At 44.1% G+C, this 20,477-nt stretch overlaps 1 protein-coding gene across 3 annotated transcripts in view; it reads right to left on the minus strand.

The window, feature by feature from the left end:
• The window catches only part of klf12b (Kruppel-like factor 12b), a 46,214-nt gene that overhangs the window by 16,446 nt on the left and 9,291 nt on the right, over positions 1–20,477 (minus strand). For all 3 annotated transcript variants that reach the window (XM_037109772.1, XM_037109773.1, XM_037109774.1), the window contains exons 2-3: positions 14,168–14,250; positions 4,017–4,560 (exon numbers count right to left, since the gene is read on the minus strand). In XM_037109772.1, coding sequence (XP_036965667.1) covers positions 4,017–4,560; positions 14,168–14,250 — 627 coding nt within the window. The remainder of the gene's footprint in view (positions 1–4,016; positions 4,561–14,167; positions 14,251–20,477) is intronic.

Raw genomic sequence — 20,477 nt, forward strand, 5'->3', positions numbered from 1 at the left:
AACTGTGGACGTAGACTAAGACATGCAGAGTGGTCATCAGCTCTCCTACCCTATGGGAAACCTGTAATTACTTGGAAATGCATCGTGTTGGAAAGGGGTATTTTGAGCGAGGGACACAAAGGAGGAGTGGTGGAGAGGTGGGCAGAGCACCGGATTTCTTTCTTTCTCTCCTGTTGTTTCCAGTCAAGCCCTGTTTCCATGGCAACCTCCTGCTGGAGACAGGGAGACAGCAGTGAAGGGAAGGGTACCCGCCCTCTCTTAAAGAGGATGGCCAACCTGTGTGTGCATGAGGGCCAGTGGTAGTGTGTGTGTGTGTGTGTGTGTGTGTGTGTGTGTGTGTGTGTATGTGTGAAAGTGTTTTTTTGTATCTGTGTTGAAAGCTTCAGTATGACGGAGCCTTGCATCACTGCACATGGTTGTCGGGTTTGTATCAAGTCAAACAAGGTAAATGTGGACTCTCTTGACCCTCAGGCCGCTCTCCATATGGGGCGAGTGGGCTTAAGTAAGTGACTCCCAGGGTATTACTAACTTGTAGCACTAATTTCTGAGGCTGAGACGATTCCTCAAGTACCTCGATAACATAAAATCTTTGGTGCAAATTCTTCACATCGAAGCTTTAATCCACACAACTATATACGGTGAACTGTGCTTCACACGGACTCCCATTACTTTCTGCCAATGCATTGATTTCATGGTGTGGTTAGTAAAAATGGACCATCGGAGAGAAAACAGCAAGTGGCAAAGAGGATAGAAAGGCCAGATAGAAAAGACAGACTGTGTCCAAAGTTTGGGATCATTTCAAACTCAAATTAAGTGAAACTCTGTACAGTGAAGACATGGGAGAATATGAATATAATTCTCCCAATAATCAAGCAGATAATCATCAAAACATAAAACAAACTGGAATCATTTTACCTTGAATTTTGTTAAGAAACACTTTGTGTTACATCACAGGTTATCCAGCATAAATAAAGGATAAATAAATGGTGGACACCTCATCTTCATGTCCTTCATTAGTTTGGAATCCACTGTATGGACACGTAGCAGATGTAGCTTTATTGTGGTTGATACAATGAGCAAGCCAAACCTTCAGCCACAGTGGCATGCTCAGGATTTTGGAATGGCTGGATGCGAACAATTTAAGATGAATCAGGAGATCAATAAACTTTTTTTCAAGTATCGTGAGCACATTCACAATTATCCCAAAAATGGTGATCCACTAGGAATAACTTTGTTTGTTTTTTTTTTATTAGTACAGGACAGTACAGTCCAATATGGAAATGTAGTGTATGTACATACATGGATTTCACATGGATTTGCACAGAAAAAAATATAAAACCTATTAGAATATGGAACCATTTCCTATGTCTGCATATTGTCCAAATGTATACAGTACAAATGTATATGTTTATGTATTTAAATGAGATATTTTGGACTATATATTACATATATAATCAATTATACATATACCATATGGATTTGAATACATTTGTAATATATCAACTAAATATTTTCATCATAGTTGCCATGCTTTTTTTAATATGTGTATGTATACTGTAGTATGGGTTTTGTACTATATATTACAAACCTATATGTCCATATATCCAAGGATATATATTTGTAATAATCATTTATTAAATTTCCATATAGGGCTACAGTTTATGGTAACGATCCAACACAAGGTAACATCACCGTTAACACTTAAAGTTCTGTTGAATCAATAAGAGTGCTGTCAAAATGTCGTTATGGTGGCTAGTTATGTTAACCCAAAGTTAGCAATTAATGCTTTTTTCATGTCATTATTATGATAGTTGCCCGCACACATGCACCTACTGCCCTCATAGTGATGCACTAAACATCCCAGAAAGCTAAATATTAGGTGGTGTCAGTAGCAGCTGGAGCCTGAAATGCACCAATCCAATGCAGCTGGTACATTCAGTTTAGTCTAATACCATTCAACCTGGTGAATAAATGTATATTATCAAACTTACAGTTACTGTTAGTTCATATGGCAGGATGATGTACTTTTATTTAGTAATTTTGAAGGGTAGCCCTTTCTCTCTCCTTTGTATCTTAACTTTTTTCTATTAAAGCAAGGTGTGCTGTGAGATCACCCGATTGCTCAATTCAGTGTTAGAAATATCAGGAGAGCACTCTTGTTACTTCAACAATCAATGAACTGTGGGACTTCTTACATAAATCTATAAACCACAATAAGTGCGGTAACGAGCCAAACTTTCTGTTTGCTTACTGGTTGCTGTCTCATTAAAAGTGACTGTATGCACCGCACCCAACATTAAACACTCATTCACCCCATTTCCTTTGTGTTTGGTGCCTTCAGAACTGGGCAGAGCTGATGTTGGGCCGATGTGTATATGTGTACTCGCATGTGTTTGTGCAAGTGCCACCCATCTTCAGTATCCATCCACACCCTCTTATGCAAGCCTTGTTTTTCCTGTCCTTCCTTCTTTCCTTTCCTCTCCTCTCCTCAGGAGCAGCGGAGACACAGATTTTTAAAACGCCCATCTCTAAGGGGACCACCACACCCAGCCGGCCAAGTGTGTGTCCGAGCGCATGCTCTAATTACACATCTGTTTGTTTGCTTGCACGCACACAACATGCACGTGTGTCCGTCTATCCTGCGGGGAGTGACAAGAAGCTGCCTCTTTCACAACAGGCGCCCTGTGTGCGACTCAGAGTTGGACAGAAACACCTACTGTAGGCTCCCTCCCAGTGGCTGGCAGTAAAACCACACCCAGAGAGAAAACCAATAACACAGTGTCGGCCCGGCCAGCGAGGTGTAATACACAAACGTTCTCAGATATTTGCTTCACGAGAGAGAGGGAGATGTAACAACAGGTGTGGCCCGGGCTACCTGCACCAGAGGCTTTTTAAGAAATCCAAGCCTCTCAACTTGTGAACTCTATCCTCACTCTGAGGATGGAGCACTATCGCCTGAGGGGCCGTCTCTGAGAGAACGTACACACACTGTCAGCTTTCACAGCGTTGTGTCTGCAAGTGCCTTGACTACAGACGAATCTGCCATCATAAACAGCCTGTCATTTGGATATATCAGGCCACGTTACTGTCCATAGGTGCTGCAGCTGCTTCTTCACTGACTGGGTTTAATGCCAACTTGTCTTTGTTTTCTGACCCAGAAACAGCCTAATCAGAAAAAAGATCATAAGTTGTGCTATTTCCCATGAAAGTCTATCGGTATTTCATTATTTAAAGTGGCTCGATGTTAGATTTTGTTGCAATTCAAATTTTTATTTGCCATATGTGAGCAGATCATAACTTGAAGTGTAAATTGAGAGCTTACCCGTCTCTCTCGGTTGCCTCAGCAAGCCTGTGGGCGAGTTGTTAAAGTTATTTAATGCTGCTGTGAAGGATTTTCTGTGACAGTCCAAAAGATGTGACTTTATGCACATTCTAGAGTGCCTGATCTCAGTGCCTCTGTCCGCTCTGCCAACAGACAGCAGTGCTGGCTAACATTAGTTTAGAATATGGAGTCTGCTAACATAAACATAAACACCCAGCTTGTAGTACAACGCAGAAACCGTTTAAACAGGCTTTAAAGCACCCCATATATATATATATATATATATATATATATATATATATATATATATATATATATATATATATATATATATATATATATATATATATATATATATATATATTTGACAGCTGATAAATCAAATCAATCAACCTGATGGATTTAGGTGAATAATTTCTAATTGATCTTTATCAGGTGGAGAAACTGTCTGTCAAAGCTGAAAAAGGGCACATCAGGTGGCTTATGTTTCCATGCTAAACTAATATAATCATGAGGGATTAGCGCAATCATACTGCAGTTTGGGGTCATTTCCTTTATAGTTCTATCAATGCTTAATTTATAGCTGCAGCACCTTGCAGTGTTTCCAACAGGAAAAAAAAAAGTTTAACAGAAATCCCAAAGGGCCCAAGTCACCCATATGAACAGGAAGTAATTTCACAGAGTATGGTCTCACCTTTGCCCTGGCTTTTGACCTCGTCCAGCAGAGGTAGCATGATGGCGTTGTTGAGGCTGGAGGGTGATCGAACGGCAGTGGTGTACATGAGGGGCAGTGACTGTACCACAACTGGGATGCGGTGAACATGGCTGGCCAGCTTCCCTGCTCCCTGCAGGCTCAGAGGGCTGGATGGAGGCGGCGGCACAGAGTGCAGGATGTGCAAATACGGCTGACCTCTCACCCCGGTTCCAGGGGCGACCAGAGGGCCTGGCGTGAGCACCGATGAGGCTGAGGTGATAACCGATGGAGAGGAGGAGGAGGAGGAGGATGACGATAAAGAAGACGGAGAGAAAGCAGATCTGAGAGGGGAGGATGATGAGGCGGTGGTGGGGGTGGTGGATGAATAGGAGGGGCGGGGTTTGTTGATTGACAGGTCCACGGGCTCGGTCTGCGTGTGGAAGTGCAGGTCATGAGCGAGGAGGTCTTCTGGAGGTTCGGCTTTAACTCTGCTGAGGAAGAAGGGGACGCCGTCCATCGCAGAATAAGGGCGCACTTTGGGTGACTGTGGGAGTAGAAGAAGAATGTTATGTTAGAGCTTTAAGCTGGTGATTCATTTCTGTCATATATTTGCCTTAAACTGGCTCATACAGCTTTTTAAGAGTTACATTCATGCAATTTCCAAGCACTTTCCCTTCATACATACAGATTGATGTCCTTTCTGCAGGTTGTAAAGCAAGCCCTTCTTTCTGTGGCTCCTATCCGAAGCAATTTTTTTAATACTGTTTGTTAGCATTCTGCTGAAGTGATAGCAAAATGTGCCTGTTCTCTCCTAGCAGATAAGCATTCAGCATTAACTAAGTGCCTTTGTGCATGCACGCATACCATCAAAGGTCAGACGGGAGCCTCACGATGCATGAAAGAAAGCATCCTATTTTCATTTCTGCAACCGTGTCAGTAGCTACTCTTGGTCTGCTCCACATCTGGTTTGAGATGTCAGGTAGTCTTACACAGCCAGACCCTCTCTACAGCGCCGTGTCAGCACTGGAGAAAGGTCTGGCCGCACCTATTATCATTCTGGTATAGGTTAAAAAAAAAACAAACACCTATGGCTTGTTTATATTTCTTTAATCTTCTATCACAATCATCTTTGCTGGCGTTAAACATGGGAGGCAGCGCCGGCGCCTCTGCAAAATAGTGAAAGGGGAACTTGTTTGCACGTGGGGGAGGCAGGCCCCGGCGTTAAAATGGCTAAATACGCGCAAAAGAGAAGGTAACAACTGATTGATTGTTTATGTTCAGACTGTTAGCATCCAGGTTAGTATTAGCGACCGGGTCCAACAAACCATGAACCAGTTAAGAATGCACTAAACTGCCACACACACAGCAGGGAAGAGAGAAATAAGTGGGACAATCTGTCTGCAATTGATCTATTTACGGACAGATTGACACATTAATGAACTCAGGAAGAGGATAATTGTTTTTGTGCACGCATTCAGCCCCGGGAACAACAATGGTGCGTGATAGAGATATGTCAGTAAGGTAACGCACTGACATTTTATTGAGAAAAAGGAGCGGTTAATTTCCTCATGTTCATTCAGGCGTCCGCTCGTGAGGTCCCCTTGATTAGCATGATGTCACAGGCAGATGAATCGCGCAGGAGTAAAGATAGCGCCTCTCACGCTCTCGCCTCCTTCCACCGCACACTCTTTCTCCTTGCTCTCACTCTCTCTCTCTCTCTCTCTCTCTCGGCGTGGGCTGCTCTCTCACTGTTTTCCTCCTCTGTTTTCCATCACTCCCACAGAATCGTAGCTCTCTTGGCTCCCCCTCGTATCTCTCCTAAATCTCCTTTGTGACGGTGGAAAAACATCATATGGGCTCAATTTCCTGACCATCTCCCTCGGTCTCTCAGCGATGGGCCTCCTAAGGCCAACGCTGGTGGCTCTACGCGTCCCTCAACACATCTTTCACTTAACACCAAGCAGACTGTAACACAACCGCCCCATCTGTCTACACAAGTTTCAGGGACCTGTTTACTTGGAAAAAGATAATGAAGAACATGCACGGTTGAAAAAGGACACTCACCCTGCCACTAGCTATTTGTTTGTCCGGGCTCCCATACTTTGGACCTTCTCTGATATCACAATTTCTGTTATAGCGTCAAATGAGCTGTGTTACATGTGATGTAGCAAATCTAGACTGACTGTGCTTAATGTGGGAGGGGTGCTAGAGTGTGTGGTGAGCTGGTGTTGATCCTCACAGTGGAGCCTTTCAGAGGCTGAGTCACAGTTAGGGCCATCGGGGAGGGAGCACATCCAGGATTTCACTGATCGTACAGGAAAAGCTCGTTAAAGTCAAAGGAAAAACTCCAATCGCAGCTGCAGCAGATACGAAAAATGTTCCGGATTTTCATCCTTGCTTTTGTTTTTGAGACTCGCATTTCTTTCCCCTTATGTAATGCTGGCTGAGAGTGGGTCTGTGGTGAATTACTGATTTTTCTGAGTGGTGTGTGTGAGTGTGTGCGTGCGTGTGTTTCTTTGTGTAGTAGCCTACTATTTTTACTCCAGACTTGTATACTCGTCTTTCGGCCCACAGGAAATGTTACGACCCCATGAATCAAAATGCGCCTCTCCCTGCGTGACTCCTCCTCGGTCGGAAAACAAACCCTACCCCATGAAATATGCCCTCTGATGACCTCTGGACCTTGGTGGGGTTCAGTTTGGGGTCAGTGGTGTCAGGTCAATGTTTACAGCACATTATGGCCTGATTCATCATGCCACCAGGCAAGCATTTTTAGAGGGTTTTAACACAACTTCACATATGTAATTATGGAGAAAAAAAAAAAAAACATTTTTCATTTGTTTTTCTGCTGTATACATATGCAAGAGTATATAAACAGCCTTAGGTATCATAGTTGATAAAAGCTTAACCATAGTCTTTGAGAAAAATTGGATGAGATGATTGATTTTGCTGCGCTGCGTCCTTCGTGGAACCTCCTTGCTTTTCTTTCTAGGAGTACAGCTCAGTTAGTCCCTCAAGGAACTTACCATTTATAGCAAATAGTTATAAAAGTTATATTTGGAGTGGAAGTCAGTGTGCTTTGAGTGGAGGGGAGAGTTCTGCTGGGACAGCTAAGCCCCCTCCCCCCCTTAATGAAGACATGGATACATAATTATTAGATGGCAAAGTCAAAAGCATCAACTGGCCGGGAGGAGGCTCAGTGGAGAAGGGAGCCGCAGTGGCAAATGGCATTGGCACGAGGGTCTTTGTAGTAAGAGGTGTCAGGTTGTAATGGCTATTCTGTACAACTGTAACAATATGATTGGATTTAAATAGTCCACTGGTGGCCAAGAAGCTAATGAATGAGCCACTGAGAGCCAAAGTATGGCAAGGCAGCGGACGCCAATCAGTTGATGCAACCTCTATTGTATCGCTCTGTGGTGCTCAGTGTCTTAGTTGCAATTGTCAGTTGTTTTGTTGACTCATAAAGCTATGAGTCATGTCCATGGGGTGTTTGTTAAGTTATCACTCTGAAGGGTGGAGACTAGGGGTGTAATGATTCATTTTGGCAATGATTCGATTCGTATCACAATTCGTGGCTGCTGATACGATTCAAGGACGATCATGGTTCATTTAGAACGATACGATCCGATATGATTCAGTAACTTTTTTTAGCCAAAAATTCTATCCAGTGTGACTGTGAAATAAATACCTGGATACTGGACAGTACAGGTGAAGTTTCCTAGATCCCTCTTGTTTCTTGTGAGGGAATCAGGTTTAAATTATGGATATAAACAAGTAAACAACAATTAGTGGCAAATGTATTAACCTTTTATTTTAATGAAGTGCAACCAGGAGGTCGCTTTCATTTTCAATATAAAAAGAGTACAGTAAGTGTAACCAACATTTCTTCAGGTTGAATTAACAGTGGGTGTACCTGCTACTCCTGCTGACGTTACCTTGCACTGCTGCTGGCACGTGCTGATGACATCACAGACAGGCAGTCTGAATCGAGTAATGTTTAACACGTCTTTATCGTTAAAAGTGCTAAAAAAAACTACACATCCAAGAAGTTTGCCGTGCTTAAATCCAATGTGCAATTTCCTAGTACTGATACAATCGATTCTTTACCATTCCAAACAATTTTTTAATCGATATATGTCACCTGGAAGGCCAACTTGCTGAGCACAGATCGATGTAGTTGGATCGTAGGAATATAAATCAATTCATCGATGTAGTAGAAAAATCGTTACACTGCTAGTGGAGACTCAAAATCACAATTATTGGATACTGACTTTGCGGGTGAAGAAAGTAAAGGTCCAGTGTGTAGGATTTACTGGCTGCTAGCAGTGCAGTTGTACATTGCAACCAGCTGAGTACTCCTCATCTCTTCTCTTCCCTTGAGGTGGCTGCCAAAAATGCAAAACACAGGAAAGGAATGCTCTAGAGCCTAGCGTTTGCTTTGTCCATTCTGGGCTACTGTAGAAACATGGCAGTGCAATATGGTGGACTCTGGAGGCTCTGTCCGTCCTGGGAGAGTGATCCTTTCTTACTGGACGTTTAATTCTACTCACTTGTTATCCTCACAATGTCAATATGCTCAAACATGCATTTCAGCAGATTTCCTTTCAGTCAATCAGTCACCATTGGCCCTCCTTGTTAGCACTCAGTAAAACTTCACCTTCAGTCCACCTATTCAGGATTTACAAAAAGTAAACAAATGCTTAATAAATGTTTGATACTATAGTTGTAGACAACTACAAGGACATTATATTGTCGTGCATTATCATGCTGTCCTATGGGTGCCCACAGGAGGAGTTAAAGGTCTGATCTGTAGCATTTTGTGGCATCTAGCAGCGATACTGCAGCTTGGAACCAACTGAACACTCCTCATCTCAGGCTGCAGCCTTTTTGCTAAAAATATCAAAAGCCCTCTCTAGAGTGTTTGGTTTGTCTGTTCTGGGTTACTGAAGGGACATGGCACTGCAATATAGTGGACTTTGTGGTAGAGGACACGCTCCCTCTGCAGACATAAGAGGTTCAATCTAAGGTAATGAAAAACACAAGGATTCTCAGTTTCAGGTGATTATACACGAATGAAAACACAATTAGGAATATTATATTCAATTCCTTCCCCTAAATACTGCACAGTGGACCTTTAAAAAATATTTGCATTTGCTCATTATGATGTTATAGTGTGATATAACCCATTCCTGAAATGTTTGTTTAGTGCTTTTAGATGCTAAACAGACGAAGTTCAAAGGAAAATAGAGATCCTCTGGGCTATCTGAGTTTTGGATTGGATTTCTTCCAGTCTGTATCTCGATCTATTGTTGCCGCTCCACAGTTTTACCTTGAAATCATTTCAAAAGAAATATCCCTTAATTGATAATATGTATGTTTTTGATGCCAAATGTCCTCTGCTCCTCTCTTGCATCAACGTCTGCATCAAATGTAGCTTTTCTTGACAGACCCTCAGGCTATCATCCAGCTGCTGTTGCCCGTGGTCTCTCTGTAAACTCGCACGCTGTATAGGATGTGAGTGTCACGGACTGCCTGGAGCAATACTGCCTGAAGGCTTTGAAGTCATGAGACCCATTGAGGCTGATCTGAGTGTTTTGGAAATCTTGTCTTACTCAGTATGGGCTCTTAAAGTGTGTCTATTTGGCTGCTGAAGTTCTTCAGTGCTGCCAGTTTTTCCTGCCGCTGAAAGAAGACAGAATTAAAAGAGGAAGCCGGAGAAAAAATATATGTGCCAACCTCGAGTGTCATCCGAATGCCACTCACTTATATTTCATGGTTAACAAAATATGTTATAACTCTGATTTCCTGAGTCAAGTTTCAAGCTGTTGTGGCATATATACACACACCTGTTCATGCAATTGAATTCTTAAATAGAGCCGGAAGCCAATAATGACTAAACAAGTGTACTGTATTTTTACAAAGTGTCACTATCATATGAGGTTGTCAACCAAAAAGCAGTTGCAGTCTGAACTGGTATGAACGGATACAGATTTATCAAACGTTGGTGTATTTTGTTTCGTGCTTTAATAAAAGCAATAGAAGTCAAACAGAAATGTCACATGTGGCATGTGTTTATACTGAAGCTAACGGCTACAAAGGACAGATGTTTTGTGCCTTTAACTGTGGTATAATCAGGGTAACGAAAACACATAACATTTCTTTGAAAGGGCTTATTGAGAAATCTTTGCTTTTGCTTTTGAGAAAAACTTTTTTTGCTGAAAATGAGCTCTGTGGACCACAAGAGGTGAACAAAATAGTGTATTAAATTTCAAACGTGTCCCCTTAGGCACTCTAAGTAACATTTTGTATACATTTACAATAATCACTTTTTTATTGGCCATAGGTGAGCAGACTGTATCGTGACGTTCAAAAATGAAGCCTTCCCGGCTCTCTGTTGTCTATTCAATCCCTTGGTTGATTTGTTTAAGCTGATGGACTGAGGATTTCTATGTGAAGGACTCAGGTCATATTTTAAGCAACAGTCTATAGGATGTGAGTCAATCCAAGTTCTCAGGTACCTCATCTCGCAGGGGGGCGTGGGGGTGCAGGAGCTCTGAAGTTAGTAAACTGACCCAATACAAACAGCAAATACATATTATTTGTTTTGTAATGATCTGTATCCTACTTCAGGTCTCTCTGACTGATGGCATGTCCTGTTGCAACAGGTTAAGGGTGCTCTTTTTGTTAAAACCAAACAAGCAAACAGTTAAATGCATAATGGTTAATCATGACACCTAATGTTGGGAAATAACAGTTTAGACTTGCATACAATAGATGGGAAAATCAAAAACAGAGTTAACACTGTTTGCTAATGTAAAATGCAACTGCCTAACACTAGCTGAATGTTAGCTTACGAATCAAGTGAAGCAGTGGGGGCAGAGCAAAGCATCACCATCAATTCTCTATTCTAGTTTATTTTAAGCAAGATGTGGTTGTGGTCAAAACAAGCTGAACAAATCATGTTTTTGTGCGAAGTCATTCAAACTTGCTTTTTTTAAAACAGTGACAGCCAACCAAGAACGTTGTTTCAAAGAGAACTGAACTGAGGATGGTTGATCGCTTTCGCGGATGAAAAGAAAAAGCGTTTGTTGTTTCTGTATTTGGAAGTGATAGGTTCACTTTCACTGTTGCCTTTCGGCTTGTTGGAGGAGTGATCACCATCGTGGCAGTTAGGAATTAGGTCAGTTACTGATAACGTGGCAGAATGGGTCAGCCCTGTGTGAATTAAAACGGGGAACACTTGTGTGGAAAGGTCAAAACAGCAGAGTGTTTGGTGTTAGAAGTGAGGAGCAGAAAGTTATTTGCATCTTGGGGTTAGACTCTGACACACATCTAAACCATCACAAGTGGAAAACTTAAGCCACCCCCACTTTCATTTTGACAGATACAAACACTTGCATGCGCTCAAACCTACACATACTCATGCACGTATAAAGATATGCTCGACGCGCCTGCCTGCCTGCCTGCCTGCCTGCCTGCCTGCCTGCCTCTGTCCACATGCCATTGTCTTTATTAGGGGATACTGGTTAGCGGGGCAGATTTTCCAGCCCCTTGCGGGCGAATTGTCTAACGAGGCGGACCATTTCCAGCAAGCCCTTGGCCCCCCGCCACCCAAATGAAGACCACATTTCTGCAGCAGCCTAAACTGTCTGTCTGTGTCTGCCGTCTAAAGGGAAGCACAGTCTGTTAGGGCAAGATTGGATCTCGGTGCACTTCAAAGCCGTGTGGGCTGCAGCGCTCACATCCTGTCTGTGACTGACATCACTACAGAATGACTTCAAACCTGAAGGTTTTGGGTAGCAGCACAGGAGCACAGCTCTCAGACCCTTGAGCCACAGCTGAGAGCAGGACACCCAGAAAGTAACCACCTGCTGCCTCTTTCTCAGGTCCTTAGATGTGCTGCCGGGGCAGGCGCAGTTCTTATCACTACAAAGCATCTACACAGAGAACAATTCTCTACAAGACCTGAGGTAACCTGATGGGGCTATCAGCAGCTGGTATTTTCTCATCCATCAACGGCTAATGCTCCCGGGTTCGTCTCAACAGAAACTATTTCGCTCCTCTCCCACAAAGTGCTCCTCGTGAAATATTGGGGGGGGGGGGGGCAAGATATTATTGATATGTTATGAATGGAAATCAATAATAAGTGAACACTAATTCATCATGATTACAAATATTAAGTGGCCTGCACCCCCTGCACACACAGCTGTGGCAGCAACACAAAGCCCTTGTAACCTAGCAACAGCTTCTCCATAACAAGACCACTGTATTTTCTAGGTATGCTGGGCCGGAGAGCCCTGCTACTGTACAGTATGTGGGCCATGAAAACCCTGCAAAAGGAAACTCCATTATTCCTAACGGGCACAGTCTAATTGAATAATACACAAAAGTGAGCGTGAATGGTGCAATGTGGCCTTTTGATTCGAACACACTTATATAAGACAAAAAATGTAGGGAATCAGATTTTTTTTTATTATTATTCATTTCAGAATCCCTAACATCTATGTGTCCAATCTCTAAACATATTGCCACAACACTGGTAGACTGTGGAGCATCTCATCAATGCAATTCATGTTGCTTCCACAAAATATTTAGTCAGTTAACAAAATGCTTCTGAAATGCTTTCAGTTTCTTTACATAGAAGCTTACCCAATACCAACATGTTGGATTTAACTTATTCACAAATGCTTGCACATAAGGCTAGGCGATATGGTCTTAGTAGTATAGTATTACAATATATTTTGGCTATAAGTGATATACCGATTTGTCACGATTTTTTGGATATCTCCTCGAAAGTACCTCAGAAATGCCAGGCTTGGGCGACGGAATCAAATATCACAAATTTGACCAAATACCCTGATATCGATACCGTAGGGATGATTATTGGTACTATCACTAAATATCAATACAATGAATATCAATATGTATCCTGCAGCCCTATATGCAAACAGCATGTCAGAAATAAAAACCTGATGTCCAATAAAGCCTCAACTTCTGCTACAGCAGCTATATCACACCATATTTAATAGGTAAGAGTTTTAATCATGTGATCGTGTAATAAATAAACCAACCACAGCTGATTCCAATTTCAGTAAGTTTACACTGACATAATACAGCACAGCTGCATTGCTGTGCTTTCTCTTCTTCTGTGTCTTTTTTTTATTTTTTTATTTCATTTTCACACATTCAGAACCAAAGGTCACGCATGTTGGATTTCATGTCCGTCACTGGCAGCACCTTTGTCACTTGCTGTTTTTTTTCTACTGTACATTCCATAAAGTAAAGATGACTCATTCGCAGTTGCACAGTACAGAATGTGACCGAAAATCGACACTCAACCGAAAAATAATATGTGGTTTACTGTAAAACGGAACTTAATTATAAACCACCGTAGATTCGGCTGTGCTAAGATCTTTTCAACATTGAGTCAGGTATGCCGTGTTTGATTCACTACATGTATAGAAATATGGATTGAATTTTGAAATGTCAAGTCATTATTTAATGTACAAAATGTGGGTTTTGAGCAGGAGATTAACATCAGAATTGCTGGAGCGACGATTAACTTCTTCCCTGTGATAAATTTCAAGTGAGTGATGGAAGCAGAGAGAGAGCACAGCGAGAGAGAGCAGAGGCATGCGTGAGATACAGTAGAGGAGGAGATGGAGCTGTGACAGCGTTTGAAGAGGGAGAGCGGTGTTTGTGTGCAAGACAGAGAGATTACTCATGTGTGTTTGTGAGAAATAAGGGTGAGGGAGGATGAGGGGGAAAACTGGGAGACGTACAGGGGGCAGGGACGGACAGCGATGGCTCTGATTTAAAGTTTCCCCTGTGACCCTCCTCCCCGGCGCAGTGACTGCATCTGCGCAACTCTCCGCTGGCCCCAGCCACCTCCCCGAAAACACCCCGATGCATTCCTGCCCCAGCTGTGGCTCTCCTCCTCTTCTCGGCTCTTCTCCTCTTCCTGCTTACTACCATGCTCTCCGACCACTCCTCTTAGCCCCCACGCTCACTCTCTCACTCACTTGCTTAGGCCTGGGAGTGATTATCGGCCCATTGCCGGGAGGAGGAAAGGAAAGCAGGAAAAAAAAGGGGTGGGGGGTGGGGGTTGGAGGGGGGAGGGATTGTCTGGAAAACAACTGCTCTCTTACCCCTTGTTCCGATTCCAGGGGCTCAGCTTTGACTCGGACTGCAGGCATTCCGTCAAGCATTAACATCCTGTTTCTTAGGCTGCCTGTGAAGGGATACAGAGGAGGTGTAAGACGGGTGTTTTAGCATGACTAAGCAGGTCCCACACTCAGTTATTCACACATGGACATCTACAATGTTTGTGCACCCACTGAGAAATAAACACATTTTAAATAGACACGGATTCATGTTTCGAAAAACCACGAGAAGCTGTCAGACAAAAGATGCACACAAACTGAGTAAACTCAGTCAGCGCACAGCATGACTCCCTCTTCTCCAGAATAAAGATTTTCAATTGCCTGTTGGTGTGCTGCGGGGCTAATAACACTTCATGACGCTGAATAAAATCCTCTTAACACTTCAATGGAATACAAATACTTGCTTTGATATACAGTTACCCAACAGCAACAGCAGCAACAGAGCGGGACAATGTTTCCCTCTCTTACCACTGATTCAACAAAAGCAATAATTGATACTTGGAGATGTGAGAGAGACTTCCTCAGATATTATTTTGTGCTCGTGTTAACGCATGCAATATTGAACACGCAATGTGACACTTACACACATGAAAAGACACACACACACACACACACAAAAGTCACACTTCTCAGCACATTCGTACGTTCACCCGTTGCCCTGCAGTCTCTGAGCGCTGTGCCTCTGCAAAGTGGGCAGCAGTGCCCGGCTCCTCAGCTCCGCGCTGTGGCTTTAAGAGGGATCCTCAGATAGAGCCAATGACAACAATGCATGTTCCGTATCCCTCAGCTGGGGCCGACCTGAGGTAACCCTCCCTCTTATTATTTTAGCAGCAGTACATGGAGGAATGCAAGCACGGCAAATAGACTCTAAACATCTCTATTACTCTCCACTGCTGGCACCAGCAGCGGGATGTGCGGCCCGGACCTTGCAGAGAGCAGCGCCGCAGCCGTCACGACCACTCTGGTGCGGAGACGGAACGCTCAGGTCGTGAATGACACATGATCTCTCCCTCTGCAGCTGGTCATTTGACTGCAATAACCATCTCGGATCTGACACCGCGTCCATGTGGCCCTTCCCATAATCAAGAATGCTTTTTACTCACCAGAAAATCCACTCAAGATAGTTATCAAAAACATCTCTTTTAAGAGATTTCAATGAAAAAAAAATAAGAGGAAAAGCTGCGACAGAGAAAAATCATTTAATGCCAAGTATTGTTCCACTTCCTCTTAGACTCACAGGCGAAAAGCTAATCCTGACTGTGTTTGTGTGCGAGGGAGGTAGGGAAAGAGGGAGGATTTACTCTCTCAATCTGCAACCCCCCAGATCTCGCCTCTCAGGTCTAAGTCCCTCAGGTACCCTGGCTGTGCTGCTATTGTATTGTTGTCCAGGATGTCCTTCGGCTTCAGGTCTTGGTAGGCCCAGATAGCGTTGCCATAGTAACGGCCGGGCGGGTGGAGCTGCAGCCTCCGTCCAGCCTCCAGCCATGAAGAAGAGAGGAGTGCACCAAGAGAGGCAGAAAGTGAGGTTTGTTTTCCCCAGGATGACCACCGTTCTGGCAGCAAAATCATATCTTCTTCTGAATAAACCACTCTCTTGTTGTGTTGTTTAGTGAGCCGCAAAAAAAGTTCACACCGTCTGAACTTATTGGTTCTCTATGCTAAATGTGTGCTCTCACATTACTGGGACATCTGCAAGAATGAAAACACCTTTGACTTACGTGCAGTGTGGCACGACATGTCCTGAAACCAACAACCTCTCACAACGTGCCTTGAGTCCAGTTAATCCAGTGGTTTGTGATCACCTTCCTAATGAACTGGCCTGCAGCAGGCTATTCATAGGAAATCAATAGCCATTGCATACCTCTGCTTGTGCCTGTAATGATTATAGAGCTAACAGCAGCGAGAGAGACCTAACTCTGAGTAATGAGCTAACAGAGGGGCGTTGTGTATTGAAGGGGTCACGTCGAAAGACGTTGACCGGAGTCAACCGCTTTTGCTCCCACGAAAGGGATCACGTCTGCCAGTTAGCACCTCAGGACCGCAAAAAAACGAAACAATGTGTATCCAGTATTCTCTATCACTGAATTCGGTGTGCTGACGGCAGGCTTAGGCAACCAGCAGTGTGCTGTCCATCAGTGGTATGAGGCTCTGTGTGTGGGAGATGGAGGTCGGGGGCGGGGGGGGTTTAGAGGGAAACAGGGTAGATTAAGATCACCTTTCCATTTGCTGCACTCTGAAATGAAATGGCCATCCCAGGTGTGTGGGGGAGTCGGATGGAGAGAGGAGGGCAGTGGAGTGTTGAGGCATCTCATTTCGCTCTCTCCCCCCCCGTCCCCACCAAAATCCCTAGAATAAAAAAATAAGGGAGCAGGTGAAGTTTGAGGCCGGTCCTCGCCGCAAAAAGCACTTGAAATATACATATTTCAGTGGCTGCTTTTCACCCCCCTGCCCCCCATGCTTTTCTGTTTGTGCTTAATTGTTTGGGCTGTTGATGTATCTCTAAGTATGGACATGAAACACCCACAGCATAACCTCATCTATGACCTCAGCTCCTCTACCTCCGTGTCCACTGATGGCTATCGGCTCTCCGCTGATGGAGGAGATAGCGACTAGCCGGAGTGGAGGGATAAACCCGACCCCGGACAAACGAGCTGGACCAATTAGAGGTGACAAACCTTTTTCAAGAAAAGCCTCAGGCCTTCTTCCACCAAATGTTGACCTCATACACCAGTGACATCATCCGCGCCTATACACACAGATGACCACACGCACACCACAAGACCCAAAACCATTCTAGAGGAAAATGTGTAAAAGAAGCCTACAAAACCAATCAGCGAGAGCAGGTCCCCAGCTCCATCATGACGGGCCCTTTTAGCTTCATCTTACCTGTGCAGAGTGAGTGTGAAGACAGACCCCGCACAACACAGTCTCCCACCCCGATGAAACATCTTTCATTCAAGTGAAAGTTAAGCTCGGACAAACTCTCGAAACCAGATTTGGTATCCGGCTGTGTGTACCATCCCTGTTTTCTCTCTCATCTCCCTCTCCCTCTCTCCCATGTTGCACACATGCACAGGAACAACCACACACCCCGAAACACACTGTAACAGACGGCCCCGCCAATGCTTCGTTCCCATGTCGAGCGCCCAGAGCAACTGGGTGCATCTGTGTCACAGAGGCTGGACCTGCTGCCACGGGCACGGATGGAGGAGAGATGGAAAAGGGTGAGGGGAAGGGAAGGGAGGGGAGGGGAAAGGGGGGGAGGCAATGAATTATAGGAGATACATGAGAAAGTGCTAAGGAAGGTGATAGCAAGAGAAGCGAGCAAAGGGTGGGGGGCTCGTCGAGAAGAGAGCCGGGTTGCTGGCAGGAGCAGTGGTTAGGGAAGCAACCGAGGGGAGTTGAAGAGGTTGAGGAGGGGGGAAGGGTGTTTAGTGGGGAGGAGGAGGGGTGGGAGTCAGAGAAGCGAGAGAGGGTAGAGAGGGGATATGGACCGGAGCCAAGGCCCGGTCGAGCGCAAAGCACACGGCGCAAGAATGCCAACAGACCCCCTCCCACCTGGTCCTCGACCAAAGAGAGGAGAGAGAGAAGAAGGGGGAGGCAAGGGAGGGGAACGGCGAGGAAAACCATTTCAAAATGTTGCAAATCGAAAACAAATGATCATCGCTCTATGTGTGTGCAAATGTGCAAAAGAATGACAGAGCTGTAGGTGATGTGAGATGAGCGCTTCCTGCGTTCCACATGTGCCGCTGGCCTCTGCCGCAACTCACTTCCCTCTTCTGTGCCCCTGGACACCCCCAATGTGACACGTTGGCCCAATAACCAGCCTACAACCTCCGCTTCCTCTCTTTTGACTCGCTCAGTGTGGCAACTTATAAAAAAAAAAGCAGTGAGCTGACAGCGCTCACAACATGCTTATAGGTAACAGAGGAAACACAAACAGAGCAGGCTACTGTCAGACCCTGAATAATAAAGCTCTAATATAATGTTTAGTAAAAGAAATCATCTTGTTTGCAAGCACAGTAGACACAATAGAGCCACAGCTGAAACACAGCTGATTTCTGATCTCAACCTTCAGTCTGCTTCATGTTAAGCTGTGTCTGTTCATGACCTCATCTCATTGGCCTCATTCTGGTCATGAGAGCCCATTCAAATGGTTCCCTGCAGAGTTGCTGCTCAAGAATCACAGCACCCCGGCAAATAACTGCGCTTGCTGTGGTCAAAGGTTCAACAGATTTGAACCTTCAACCCACAGAGGTCGGCGCTGGCCAACAAAGCGAAAAACACTTAAACTACATATGAAGTCAAATCCAGAACATGACTTTTTGACATCTGTTTAACTGTAGGCTGTGAGAAATGCATGCCATATATTTTGTTTTCTGTGATGTTTTGTTGGAATTGTAAAACTTAAAAAAAAAAAAAAAAAACATTTAAAGATGCACTGCAAGCTTGAAGTAGCTGGAGTGCAGTCACAGCTAGCCTTCACAAAAGTAAAATGTCCAAGTTCTTCTGCCTTGTTTTCTGTAGGCTAGCTAATTAATATTATTTTGATGTTTCAGCATGGTGGTAAATAAGTGTGTTATACCACATGGTCTAAAGACAGAACAGAAAAGGTACCTAGCTGAGATTCTGTCTGGACTGTCACCGATTGTCTGAAAATTATCACTGTCAAGACTTCAGATTTAACACCTTGTACTGGCCTTGTGCCTTGTTGTTACGCTCTAAGGCCAAGTGGTGTATAAACTTCAAACCCTTTTTTTCTCAAAAAGAGGAAGTGAAAAACTCCAAATATGGCTGACTTAAGCCCTCACAGACTGTTTTCTTCCCCTGTTGTTGAGACAAAAACTTAAGATGAACTCTAGTTCCCTAAACCTGTATTCTCACAAGAGATAGATCAAAGTCTCACATTAGCACACGCTGAGATATCCTGACTTTCAGTCCTTCGGTAGGCTATGAGTCAAACTCCTAACAGATAGATCCTTCAATTCCCAGAATGCACCTAATACTTTCTTCTTTTTCTCCCAAGACCCCCTTGTGACTCAGATATTCTGTAATAAATCAGTCTCCCTCTGATGACATCATCGGGGCTTATTTTGTCAGATTTGCCACAACAACATAACAACTGTGTTCACGAGCACAGTAGGCTAGTGCTCAACAATTGCAAGGTAATTTATCTCCAAAATTGTTGGATGTCCCCTTTAATGACTTTTTAACCCCAAACAGCACATACTGTAGCAGGTAAACAGTGTTGATACTGTGTGTCAGCTGTATGAGCAAGGTGGGGATGTGTGTTTTCCCTCAGACTTCACTCCTGGATGTACTGAGATGGACATAGTCCTTTTTTTTTTTTTTCTAATCATTCCTGGCACTCTGTGAATGGTCTCAGAATTTCCATTTCATAAGCCGTATTTTCCTTGGCAGGAGCAGCAGGCGAAGTCTTTTGGATGCTTCTGGGACATTTTTGAACGGGGCTCAAGAGAGCAGAGTGCCGCTACCTCACTGCTCATAGGAGCATGGACCCGAAGAGCACAATAGTATCAAACCACAGTTTGTGTGCACTACCCTTTGAATAAAAAAGAGAAAAAAAGTTCCCTTTAGGGTTAAAAACCCCTTAGAGATGCACTCAACTGATGCACTTTACCTCAAAACACCCTGCCCTTTTCCTCTGGGAATAAATCGGTTCCACAGAGAGAAAACACAGCTTTCTTCATGAACACAGCTATTATTAGACAGGATACACCTCTCATGTGTTGGATGTTTTCATCTCTGGGACATACAGAAAAACTCGGGGAACTTATCAGGTCCTATCAGTTCAAGCTGAATGTCATCCCCTATCTGTCTGATTCTTTCCGGGCAGCGCTTGTTGTTGAATTTGACATGATGTACATGTATGACTGGGCTCCCTCCTGCACTCAGACATGTAGCCTGCAATTCAAAACACACCTCACGGTCACGTTTCTCGACGTCACAAAACTTGGCCGCGCACTGCAAACATGAAGGGGGGGCTGATTCTTTTTTAAATAGCCAGCCACCAGCAGCACAGTACTCTACGACTCAGTCACTCAGTGCATATCATTCTGAGAGCTCGCTGTGAGGGGGGATATTATCGACAAAACGCTTGTCAAAAAAGTGCCATGTACAGGGAAAATATAAGCCTGAATAAAACCAACGACAGGGAGGAGAACAGGCCGAGATAGCCGCAGAGATGGACACTGAAACAATTTGCAAAGGATGAATGGAGATGGCAAAGGGCGAGTATTGATCCGACCGATCCGCACGTCAGAATACAAATCAA

This window comes from Acanthopagrus latus, chromosome 9, assembly GCF_904848185.1.
Source record: "Acanthopagrus latus isolate v.2019 chromosome 9, fAcaLat1.1, whole genome shotgun sequence".
Taxonomy (NCBI): Eukaryota; Metazoa; Chordata; class Actinopteri; order Spariformes; family Sparidae; genus Acanthopagrus; species Acanthopagrus latus.